Consider the following 12,472-nt stretch of genomic DNA (forward strand, 5'->3'; position numbering starts at 1 on the left):
ATTTATTCTTCATTATTCAGTTGGTCAATCCATAAGTCACATTTAATAACCTATTTTTTATTTTATTTTATTACATAATTATGATAGATAAACCTAACTCGAAACTAATACACTTAAAATTTCTGACTCATCAACTTCACCTTATTTACTTCTCGTCTGGCAAAACTAAGGATTTGACGATGTCAAGGTTGATAACATTCATTGATATATATACATATTATTTTTTTTTTCCATCTAGTGAAATTGTTTTTTCTTTTAAATTTTAAACTTTCGTAACAATGAGTGTGCATTGTATTATAATTATAACATTTATGTTATAAGTGTTTTTACAACAAGGACCAAGAACACTTGAAATGGGTTAATCAAGACTAATCCTTCAATCTTGGGCTGAATACTATCTTGGGCCGAATACTTCTCCTTGATGGAAACTCTTAGCTTCTCCTCTCGGCTGGTGCTCTCGGCTTCTCCTCTCGATTTGTGCTCTCGGCTTCTCCTCTCGGTTGGTGCTCTCGGCTTCTCCTCTCGGCTGGTGCTCTCGGCTTCTCCTCTCGGCTGGTACTCTCGGCTTCTCCTCACAACAGGTGGGGGGTACCTGCAAGTCGCTCCGATGCCAAAGTCAGAAAAGGTTTAACGTTCATCAGATAAAATCACTCTTACCTTTTTTCTTACTCTGAACCTCTATTTATAGGGTTTCCTTAATGGGCTTTTCTCATTTTCTGTTGGACTTTCTTTTTACACCTTTTTATTATTTACACACTCCTCCTGTGGGTTTTAAACTTAATTGGGTTTCATTTTTATAATAATATTTATATTTTATTTTATTCTTTAACATATATCTTTTTCATTCTCGGTTTAAACCTCTCGGTTTCAACCTTTTTCCCTCGTTTACTCAATGTTGTTCTCGGCCTAAACCTCTCGATTTTAGCCTACCAGTACAATAAGTAAAATATTTGTCTTAATTGAAAAAATTAACAATTTTTTTTTTAATATTTTTTTTACTATAATATTCAAAAAGTCTAAAATTTACACTAAGAATGAAAATTAATTTGAAGTATACATTTATTAACAACATATTTAAACGTGCATATATAAGTTCGTAATGTTTAAATATGACATTGGATACCTGACTTGAGCGATTTAAAGAAGTTTGACCATTAGTGAAGTTATTTATAACAAGTGTCTAGTGAGTACATGCAGTCATTGAAGACAAATCTAACTAGGTGCAAAAATGGTGAACGTTATTTTAGTTTTTGAGGAGAAAGTTGAATGAAGAAAAATAATGTGTGAAGAAGATGGAAGAGTGATTTGATTGATGGTGGTGAAGTTGAAGATAGATTTATGTTAGATGTGATAGTGAAGTTTTAGTGAGAGTGATAAATAAGAATTATGAAGTGTTTCTTATTAGAATTTTTTTATTAATAGATATATTACTTATGTATTTTTTTAATATATCGTTTTTTTTAATATATGAGTTTTTTCTAGGTTTTTTATATTTTTGTATTTTTTTTTAATAATATTGTTTTATGTGATGACAAATGATTGTTGTTACTTGAAGTGTGAGTTTAGCTTAGACGTCAAATAAGATAATAATGATTTAAAAAAAATTATAATTGATAGAAGCCTTTAAAAGTGTAAAATATGACAAATAATTATTGTTAGTATCAGCGTGAGGTGGTGGAAGTCTTTGGGAGTATAAAAGTGTGATAATCGTTGTGGGTTAAATGAGGAAGGCATCAAAACCTGGAGCCCTCTGAATTAAAGGCGAGCGTCTACTGCAAAGGCCCACCAGCAGGACTCATGATTAGCCTTCTGCCAACAAACTACAGTACAACAAGGCAACCTTAGATTTTTTTTTTCCTTCCATTTAGATAAACTTAGACCTTAGCTTTTCATTTTCAAATTTCAATTTTTTTCTTTTGTTCCCCTCTGTGGGCTACACTCTACACCACCACCATCCCATTCCCAACTAGATATAATACATGCCCCTGATGGGACTTTTCTTTCTCCCACTTCACAATCATTACTAATCAACCAAAATAACATCTTTTCTTCATCTAAACCTTTATTGCAACACTTAATAATACATTTTTCAAAACACACTTTCTATTACTTTAAACATTTCTTCAAATTTAAAACACATGTCAATTCAATAATTCTCTCCCCTAATTTTACAATTTTAATTATTAAAAATAAACTTAAAGTTTAACTTTATTTTATAAAAAAATAATTTAAATTTAACTCAATCTTATAAAATTAGTTTATAAAATAAGATTTATATTTATTTATATATTATAAAATATTCTTATAAGTGAGATCTTTAACATTAATCAATAATTAGAGATGTTAAATATGTTTAGATTAAAAAATTTAGCAAAATAAATTACAATAGATAAAAAAAATACTAAATTAAATATTTTAATCGATTTATTTAACTCGTAGATATTTATTCATTATTTTATTCAATGAATTTAACATTGAGAAAGATAGATAAAGAGATAAAAGAAAAATATGTAAATTTAATTATTTAAATAAGGATGTATACAAAAAGAAATAGTCATGTCAACATAGAAAAAAAAAATAGTCATGGAATTCTCTCATTCATTGAATCATGGATTAAAAGTAACTTATTCTCACGTAGCAGTGTCTCAATCGGATTCGAGAGAAAAATTATCTTCAACCTATTTTAAAAGTTCATTCAATTGAATTTCATCTTATTCAATAAATTTATAAGTTCAGATAAGGGAATATTTGTACTTTAAATATTTTTCACAAATTAAAATTTTCTATGCAATATTTTATTTTGTGTTTATGGTGATAACGAGGGGCTAATGCTCTTAAAGAAAATATTACATACTGATTTTCTTTAGTTGTGTGATACTAAGAACAGTATAGTATAGAAGAACACGTTGTCTCTCTAAAGAAGAAATATTAACAACGAAAGATTTGATTTTTTATTTAGATAGAAAATTTTATAAATTTAAATTAATATCATTTTATTTTTTAAATATTTTATTTGGATTAGATAATTCAAATTTACTGATTTTTTTTATGTAAATAAAGTATTTTTTATTAGCATACAATATAAAAAGGTTATTTATATTTTAAATAATTTGTAATAGTTCAAAAATATTGATATTAATGATTTTTTAATTAATTTTTGTTGATGTTAGTTTTCGGTCAAAACAGTTGATATCAACAATAATTATTTGGGTTGATGATTGAATCATTTTTACACCATGGTTGGTTATGTTAAATTTTTTATTAACTAATATTGATTGAAAGAGTTATAGTTAATGTTGTTCTAAAGTTTTCTTAACTAACATTAGACAAAAATCCTAAAAAATTATTGACAAAGAAAAATATTAATATTGTTGAAATAAAAATGATTGAAAACACGAACATCAATTGCAAATATTTAATTTTTTTTTATCAAAAATAACCTCTCTATGAAAATCCTAACTCGTATTGAATGTGAAATAAAAATAATAATAGTAATAATAATAATGCAAATAAAAAAAGTATTTTCTAATCATATTATAAAAAAACTTAGTCAACGTCAACTAAAAACTAATTCTTGCAATGGTGGTCACAAATTTTTAATTAAAGTTGATTGAGAAATAATCTCAACCTACATTTTCCAGAAAATCAATGCAATTGATTTTGGTTAAAAAATCAGGACCTAACATCAATTGAAATTAACTTCACTTCATACAAACTGAAAAAAAAACGTGACTTCAATAAAACAAAAACACCATTAATGTTCCCATAAAAATATCTGACTATCATTGATTAAAAAATATGTTGAACCTAATATTATTAATAAATAAACACAGTTAATCGACTCCAGTACGAAGAAAACCTTTTTTTTTATACATTTAAATAATTTAATTACTTTTATAAAATTCTAAAATTTGAATATTTATATATAAATAATATATTTTGTCATAAAATATTTGAAATCTGTTATAAAAATAAATTATCTTCTTAACATTTCCATTGAAAGAGAGAATGAAGGATGAATCCCTAAACCCTAATCAGGTTTACTTCCTAAAAAAAGTGAATAATCTAAACAATCTACTGGTTGATTAAGGTGGTTGGAATGTCCAAAATAAATTGATTGGATTTGTTTTTGTACTTATTGAAATGTGTATTATTTGAATATTGTGTTATTATATATATATATATATATAAATAATATTTGTGTCCTTGGTGACAGTTAAACAAGGTGTTACTGTAGTGTAGAAAACTAAAAGAGGAAGATAATCCTAATAAAGGAAAGACATGCCATGAAATGTGAAACACAATGCCACATGCCTTGTCTTGAGCATCCATTCTTTGTACTTCACTTTCCTGACTAAAAAAGCTGAAAGCAACCAACAGCCTGTCCTTATTATATCTCCTTTCTTTCCTTTCTTTCTCAAGCTTAAAATGCCCCAAAGAGGCCCCATTTTTGGAAAATTGCTTTTTTTAAATTGTTAAAATATTCACTTTTACCTGTTCAACACAGCACATCATCCATACCCTTTTTGGCTTTCATTCTTCTTCTTCTCTCCCAACTCCCCTAGTATCAACTTCAACACATTATCCACACTTCTCTCTGCACAAATCCACACTTTCACCTTCTTAAGGTATGCTTTCTGCCCTTCCTTCTCTAAATACACCAATTCCTCACCCTTTCTCTCTCTTTTACTATTATTACTTTTAAAACACATCAAAGAAGAGAAACAAATTGGGTTCCTTAATTTAACTGTTCACTGCAGGTTTTGCTGCTGAAGGGAACAAGTAAGTATCCTTCACCTAATTAATGTTCTCTACAGACACTCTTTTAGTTCCTTTTTGACATCTTTTTGCTTTATTATATATCATGTAGGTGACTTTGTGAATTGTAACTCCGATTTCCTTGGAACTCTTTCAGCTTGCTAGTGTTGTTGGTTATTGTTACGTGTGTTCACCACTCTCTGCTGCAGGTTTCTTCTCTCTCTCCTTTTTGCTAAATACAGACAAACAAATGTGCAATATAGTTGCATATAAGGAGCCTATTTTATGGTTGTCTTTTTTTATTTTTTTAATAAATTTCCCCTCTATCAGTTTCCACTTTAAAAATCTCGTTGAATAGAATTTCGGTTGTTGCACATTAATCAGTTAGAGATACACTTTCATGAAGTTTGGTTCACCTTCTTTTTTATGAGGGTCTAGTCCAATTAATGTTTCCTCCCTGCCTAACTTTCTCTTTTCAATTTTCATGCAATTGAAAGCATCTTGGTGTGGTATACAGAAAGGGGAGCAAAAGAAAGACAAGAGGGGCTGAAAAAGTGGAAGTGTTTTTGGTATGGACTGGAATCTGAAAGCACCTTCTTGGGATTTGAGTGAAGTGGATCAGGCAAACTTACCCAACATGGAAACAATGGAAGGCTCAAGCAGATATGGAATGTTTAGAAGTAAGGGGGAATTTTCAGTTGACTTGAAGCTTGGGCAGGTGGGGAATTCTGGCATGGAATCAGTGTTGACCAAGAACAAAGATGCTGTAGGAGTCTCCAAGATCACATCCTCATCTTCTGGGTCATCTAAGAGAGCTCGTGCCCTTGGCAACGGGACACAAACAGTGTCATGCCTTGTAGATGGGTGCAACTCTGACCTCAGTAACTGCAGGGACTATCACAGGCGCCACAAGGTCTGCGAAGTCCATTCCAAAACTGCACAGGTCACAATTGGGGGCCAGAAACAAAGGTTCTGCCAGCAGTGCAGCAGGTGCATGTTTCATATGTGTATATGTACATGTCTGTGTGTATGTCATGACTTTTGCTTCAAATTTCTCATGATTTTCCATCTCACTTAATGTTGCTTCTTTTCTTTATTTGAATTGCCTTGGTAACCAAAGTAAAGTGGGTTCAAAACCTCAAGATTCATTCAGTATACTAAAATACTTGTATATTACTCACAGTAGTTTTTACCAACAAAATCTTTACTATAGGTAATGAGATTCAAACCTTTCTTGTAAATATGAGTTGTATCTGTGGCAATTAAACCAACAAATACCAAATACATGGCTAATATTTTAATTTAGCGTTGATGAGGGAGAGGTAGAAGCAGAATCCTAACAAAAAAGGGAGTATGGTTATATTGAAGATGGTTATGTTGTGCATAAAAGAGTTGTGAATAGTTAATTAGATTTACAGTAAGTGTGATGCTAATTTAGGAGACCAGGGTGTGTGATGTCATTGAAGTCATGTAGGTTTAATTGTACTTGATGGGATGATGCATTGATAAGCCCCCATATTGTGCAATGGTGAGGGGTGTATTATTGTGGTGATAAAAGGTGGATTAGGTGTGTTTTGAAGAGTATTATGATGTGCATTTTGATGGCATAGTTGAGAAGTTGACATGACATGCTACCAGAATGGAGTTGTTTGAATGACGAACTTGTGTAGGTTCCATTCACTGGAGGAATTTGATGAGGGGAAAAGGAGCTGCAGGAAGCGGTTAGATGGGCACAACCGACGGAGAAGAAAGCCCCAACCAGAACCTCTTACGCGGTCTGGTAGTTTTTTGTCGAATTACCAAGGTTAGCTTCCACTTCTACCTACATTATCTGAGTGGACCCATGTGTGCCTAGATTTGGAGCAGACATTTGCTGAGGATCCCCACGTAGGTACACAAATCTTAAGAGTAACAAATAACACACTTACACAATACCCTCATTTCCTCCATTCATCTCCACCCAAATCACTACAACAACGTGTCACTACACACACAACACAAAACCCTTTGCTTTTCTCATACACACACACCCCATCCCTGTACACTCTTATCTCTATTAAGTATCTGTCCACTTTGCTTAAAAATCTTCTTCTGCCACACCACCAGTTTTTCTTACACGGTTTCGACATTTCTCGACAAAACACACACACTCATCCATCAATTATTGGTTAGGCACCACTACCTTTGGCTAACACTCCCCATACACACCCAAATTCTGTACCCATCATGAATAGTACAAACTTAAATTATCATTTTTTCATCACCCCAAATATAGGACCACTTTGGTTAACTTGTTACTGAAATAAGTAATTATTAAAAAAATCACTTTTTTTTTTATTACATTAAAAAAACAAAGTTACCCATTGTGAAGCAGGTACCCAGTTGCTACCTTTCTCAAGTTCACATGTATACCCATCCACTACTGTGATGAATCCAACATGGGGTGGAATTGTTGCTTCTGGTGATGGTAGGCTTCATGGGCACAACCAACAGCACCACAACCAGGGTGAGCTTTTTCTTGGATCTTCTCCAACCGGTTATAAAGAAGGGAAGCAATTGGCCTTCATGCAAGCTGACCACACCCTCAACAACCAAAGCCCACATCTCCCAGGTGGGTCCGTGGGCCAGGCCCAGATGTTTCTGAGGGCCGGCCCGTATTCCGAAAGCGGTGGGCTTAGGTGCAAAATGTTGTGCGATAACCTTACAGGCTCGGTCCACGACTCCTCTCGTGCTCTCTCTCTTCTGTCATCACCACAGCCGCACAGTCCTGGAAATGGGTTGAGCCCAATGGTGAACCCGCATTCGATGCAGCCATTGGGCCTGAGCCTGCATGATCATAACAGCTTGGAGGCCGTGGATCCGGTTTTGGGCCTGAATGGGAGTGACCACCATTCTTCGTCGATGTATAACATAGTTCTAATGGATCCCAGGGGAACGAAGCCCCCTCCACTGTTTCCCTTTCAATGGGAATAGAATCTAATTCACCACTCTTTTACTTTCAAGGATTCTTTCTCTCGCACTATTTTAATTCTGAATTTATCTTTCACCAACCCATGAACTATCTACTATCAAGTTATCAAATTTTTCATCTCTTCAGAGTTATCACTTTCATTCAAAACTACCTCGTGCAAATTATTTTTCTTAACATTAAATTACTAAGTTATTTTCATTCTGTCATATTTCATAAGCTCATTTCCAAATTCATCATTCATCATCTTCTTGTGTGTGACCAAGTTACATACTTATTACACATGATTGTTTGAAACTTATTTGACTTAAAAACAAGTTATGAAATCAACTAAAATTAAGCTTAGATTTATATGCTGGCATTTGGATAAAGTTTTCATTAAAAGCTTACAAGAGAATAATAATTAAAAAAAGCCAAAATTCGGGTTTCTTTTGCTGTTTAAAATTATCTGATATATTAGACTTTCATTAAAACTCAATCTTACAAAGATTAAACTGTTATCTGCATGCATCTTAGTTCTGAATGTAAAAGATAAAAGCTTGGTTTATGGTTAGCAGGAACTGATATTGGCACGACTCAATCAAAGCAAAGGACCCAGTCATTAGGAGATTTGATTTGATTGAATTGTCCCAACATCCCCACCTAAAATTTTACAATAAACCTTAGCAATATCTACCTCTGTGTATGAAGAACATTTGCAAGAACATAGACTTCAGTTTTGAGCCATGTCCTCCTCCAACAACAAACCATTGAAAGAAGCCTCTGACGTTGTAGAAGAATATCCATTGATACGGCCTTTGTAGTTGCTTTCCAAGAACAAAACCTGTTGGATTATATAGGGGAAATCTTGGTTGAGAGGTCAATATCTATAAATTATTATATAAATTTCTCATCAATCCAATACTTGCATGATGCTAGAATATTTTTTCATATTATAGCTTTTTCATGTCCTTGGAAAAAATTAATCTCCCGGTTGTTGATGAACAAGTTTTCATAAATAATAAAAAAATATTTTTTTTAGACCAACTAATAAGTTATACAATGCGATTGATGATTTTGTGAAATCCATAAAAAAAGGAGTTTTCCTTCCTTGCTGGTTTTCTAATTAAAGATGATTTAAATAATGCTTCCACATATGTGCCAACTAATTCCCATTATTCAAATTTATCTTTTCTTCACCCTCCTCCAAGAGGAAAAGGAACAATAATTATTCTAGATTTTTAATGATAGTTTTATTTAATTCAAGTTAGGGTGTGTGTCGTTTTAATTATTATATTTTTATTTTTGAAGTAAAACTTCATCTTCATTTATATAATTTTTTTTTATCTCATTTTCATCTCCGTTGAGAATTAGTATACCAATATTCCAGTATGCACTCACCTTTTTACTCTCTTTTTTATACTAATAAAGATTATAACACAATTTGAATGAATTTAAGAATTCATATTTTATTTTTGAGCTTAAATCTATGTTGCATGTTAATGAAAAATGAAAAATATATTTATGACAATAATATATTACACAAAATAGAGCATCGTATGACAATAAATTATTATATCACAACTGGGACGATAAAATTATACTTATGAAAAATGGTTAGGAAAAAAATTAAGTTATCACACTTTTCAAATACAAGTAAGACACAATGAAAACGACAATAATTAAATCAATAAATAAAAACAATTTCAAGGTAGTTTGTATAGAAGCATAAATCATTCGATTTTATTGCATTATAAACCGAGAGTTTCATATTCTTACATGTAAAAAAGAAAAAAAAATATTTATTTAAAGAGAACAAATAAGATAAACTTATACTCGTATTAATACTATGAAAATTCTATGCTAAAATTGGGACAAAGTTCAACAATTTCATGAGAAACTAATTTATTTGCCATCTTATCAAACATGCTGGTTTTTAAAAAACTGAACTCATCCTTATCTCACCTTGGTTTTACAGTTCAAGTGGCCATTTTTTTTTTTAACTTTAATATATCATTTACACAACTTTAGGTCGGCCCTCATTCCCTCATTAATTAGGAAATCTCCAGTTCACATGAAAGTGGAGTCAAACATTTTAATCCCAAAAGTGTTCCACTGCTGCAAATGAAATTTTTAATTTTAGCTTTGAAAGTATGAATAGGAGGGTTCCTCCCACATTTTTTTTTTCTTTTTATAAATATAATTTTTTTATTAACAATAAAAAATAAATAAATATGAACCATTTTAAGAATGATTCAACCCTTATACATTAATTCAACCATAACCTTCTTCACAGACTTACTCTAAAGTCTGCCTATACAAAACTCTCATACCTAACCCAGAGAAAGACATATGAGGCAAACAATCATACAACTTAAATGAATACGTCATAAGATTATCCTCACACAAATCAACGGATCTATCACCAATCAAAAAAGAAAAAATGTAAACTAATAATATTCATTATTATTGAAATCACACATCAACTAGAGATCAAGACATTTTATAGTACATAAATGAGTATAAACCTCACCGATTTTATAAAGTTGTAAAATTGGTGAGGTTTTACATCCATTTATAAGGTTGGGTTAGTTTAAAGTTCACTTTTATAAAGTTAAATTAAATTTAAAGTGTTAATTAAGACATTTCATAATATATAAGTGTATGTAAACCTTAAACCGATTTTATAAGATTGAATTAAATTTAAAGTTTCGTTATTAATAATTATCCAACTAAGTCAACAACAATAAAAGAAACAAAGAAATTGCATTAGACGAGAGCTAGTAGCATCTAAAGTAATGCAATAAAATGAAGATTTTGGTTAGAAATGATGTAATGATGTTGGTGGAGTGAATACAAAGGGCATCTCAACGGCTTCAACTATGTGAGAAAGATAAACTCACTAAAATGTGTTTGACAACAAATCACGCAATAAGAATTAAGCTAACTTTAAAGAATCTCTGACCATCAAAGTGGGGTGCCTTCTTCAGTTTTGCTTGCCCTTTGGCTCGACGGCACCACCCCTGATTCTGGGGTCTACACTCACATTTTAGTATCTCCATTTTCACAACATTGCGCTCTTTGTACGGTTTATTCTTTTATATTATCCCATTTTTTCCCCTAATAATAATAATAACTTGGATTCGAGCTACCTTTTTTAGTGCTTCAATTTTAATTATTCACATATTGGAAGTGGTTGTTGACACTGGTGTAAATATAAGTGTAATGCATGCATCAAAGTCTTCGTTTCATTAAAATAAACCGTTGAAATCTAGAATAGAGGGATTTGTCACAAGTTTCAATTATAGATCGTATATTGTGACCGTAAATTTCCTTATCATCCATTTATCATTTGAATTCTCAAAATGACGTTCAGAAAAGTTACTATAAAAAATAAGTTTGAAAAATGATTAAGAGAATTATAAGGAAAAGTTGGACATGTAAGAAGAAGAACGATAAGTTATTGGCCCGAGTAGTGCTAATACTATACTCGATTCTCTTATTCAAAGTATTAAATCCAAATTTTATGAATTAAAAACCTGTGTTTGAAAGTGATATAGTTAGGAGGGAAGAATTCACTACGTAAATATTGAATATTTGCTTCGAGCCATTCAGAAAGTCAAAGTAACATTTTTTATATCTAAGTTGGACATTTAAAACTGGTAAAATCCATTTAAGAATTGTTCAACTTAGATAAAAATAGGTGAGAAGCATTAAAATTTGATAAAAAAAAATGTCCTATTGAGAGAAAGTAGAACTTGATGCTTCAAGATTTTGTATTTCAATCTTGTAAATAATAAAAAAAGTATCTGGAAGATAATACTTGACCAAAAGGGTACAATCAAATCTCAGTATGAAGGATTAATTATCATCAAAATTGATAAATATTCCACATCAATAACATTATGACCCAAAAAAATATTAAAAAGAATACAAGTATAAATGTTTTTTCAATTAACATTTGTTGGTAATAAGTCATAATTTAATCATTTATAATCCTGATTACTATAATTTATACAATTTTTTATTTTTATTTACAAGTAAACTTTTTTGTTGTTAATAGTCATTATAGTATTTTATTTAAATTTATATACATGGAACATTTTACTTAAACTTTTATGTTTACTCTGACAGTTAAAAACATAAATTATGCCCATTTTAGCTTTTGGAGTCAAAAAAATAATGATATTATATTAATTTAATATTATGCTATATATTATTATTCTTATTATCATTTTATTGATTCATTAATGTCAAGTCGATTTCAATCTCAATTGAACCATTAAACCTCAATCTAATGTTTCTAATTCAATGCTTAGTTTTAAAACATTGATAAAGCCAACTTACATCTATAAGTACCTCTTCTGCAGTCTGAATGGAGATACACGGCCAAAAGGTCAGCATGCATCAAGTATCAACCATGGATGTGCTGCAATTTGAATTACCTCTCATTCTTAGCACACAAGATATAGAGCATCTTGATACATTACAGTGAGACAAGTATTTCAGGGCTATACTTCAATATAACCATGGGGAAAGTGTTGAAATAACATCGTCAAGGGAGAACTATCCATACCTTTCCTACGGAAACTTCAAAACACAACTCAAATGAAATCTTGCGTCTCATTAGCACATGCCTACAAATAATGGGGCAGACAGAGAAAGCGATGGAACCCCGATTGTTTAACCACACAGTACCGGTTGAAAGGACACTTACCAAGTGGACATAGAGGCATTTAGGATTAATATTTGTTTGCAAAAAATGGA

General features: G+C 31.2%; 1 protein-coding gene across 12 annotated transcripts; it reads left to right on the forward strand.

The window, feature by feature from the left end:
• Nucleotides 1–4,452: 4,452 nt before the first annotated feature.
• On the forward strand, nt 4,453–7,876 carry LOC137812599 (squamosa promoter-binding-like protein 13A). Of its 12 annotated transcripts, none has more exons than XM_068614691.1 (6): nt 4,489–4,628; nt 4,761–4,782; nt 4,871–4,967; nt 5,256–5,748; nt 6,429–6,562; nt 7,130–7,876. In XM_068614691.1, exons 4-6 carry the CDS (start codon nt 5,330–5,332, stop codon nt 7,729–7,731), a joined length of 1,155 nt encoding a protein of 384 aa, XP_068470792.1. In that variant the 5' UTR covers nt 4,489–4,628; nt 4,761–4,782; nt 4,871–4,967; nt 5,256–5,329; the 3' UTR covers nt 7,732–7,876. The 12 variants fall into 12 exon arrangements, with proteins under 12 accessions (XP_068470802.1, XP_068470792.1, XP_068470800.1 ...); XM_068614699.1 differs by having other exon boundaries at nt 7,133–7,876; XM_068614695.1 differs by having other exon boundaries at nt 5,276–5,748.
• Nucleotides 7,877–12,472: the final 4,596 nt, after the last annotated feature.

This window comes from Phaseolus vulgaris, chromosome 2 (genome assembly GCF_000499845.2).
Source record: "Phaseolus vulgaris cultivar G19833 chromosome 2, P. vulgaris v2.0, whole genome shotgun sequence".
Taxonomy (NCBI): Eukaryota; Viridiplantae; Streptophyta; class Magnoliopsida; order Fabales; family Fabaceae; genus Phaseolus; species Phaseolus vulgaris.

What these genes read in the sequence shown, in the direction of transcription:
- LOC137812599 (XM_068614691.1), top strand. Translation starts at nt 5,330, where the DNA reads ATGGACTGGAATCTGAAAGCACCTTCTTGGGATTTGAGTGAAGTGGAT. An exon ending in TTCTGCCAGCAGTGCAGCAG is followed by an intron (nt 5,749 to 6,428) that starts GTGCATGTTTCA and finishes GAACTTGTGTAG; the next exon opens with GTTCCATTCACTGGAGGAAT. An exon ending in TTTTTTGTCGAATTACCAAG is followed by an intron (nt 6,563 to 7,129) that starts GTTAGCTTCCAC and finishes CCCATTGTGAAG; the next exon opens with CAGGTACCCAGTTGCTACCT.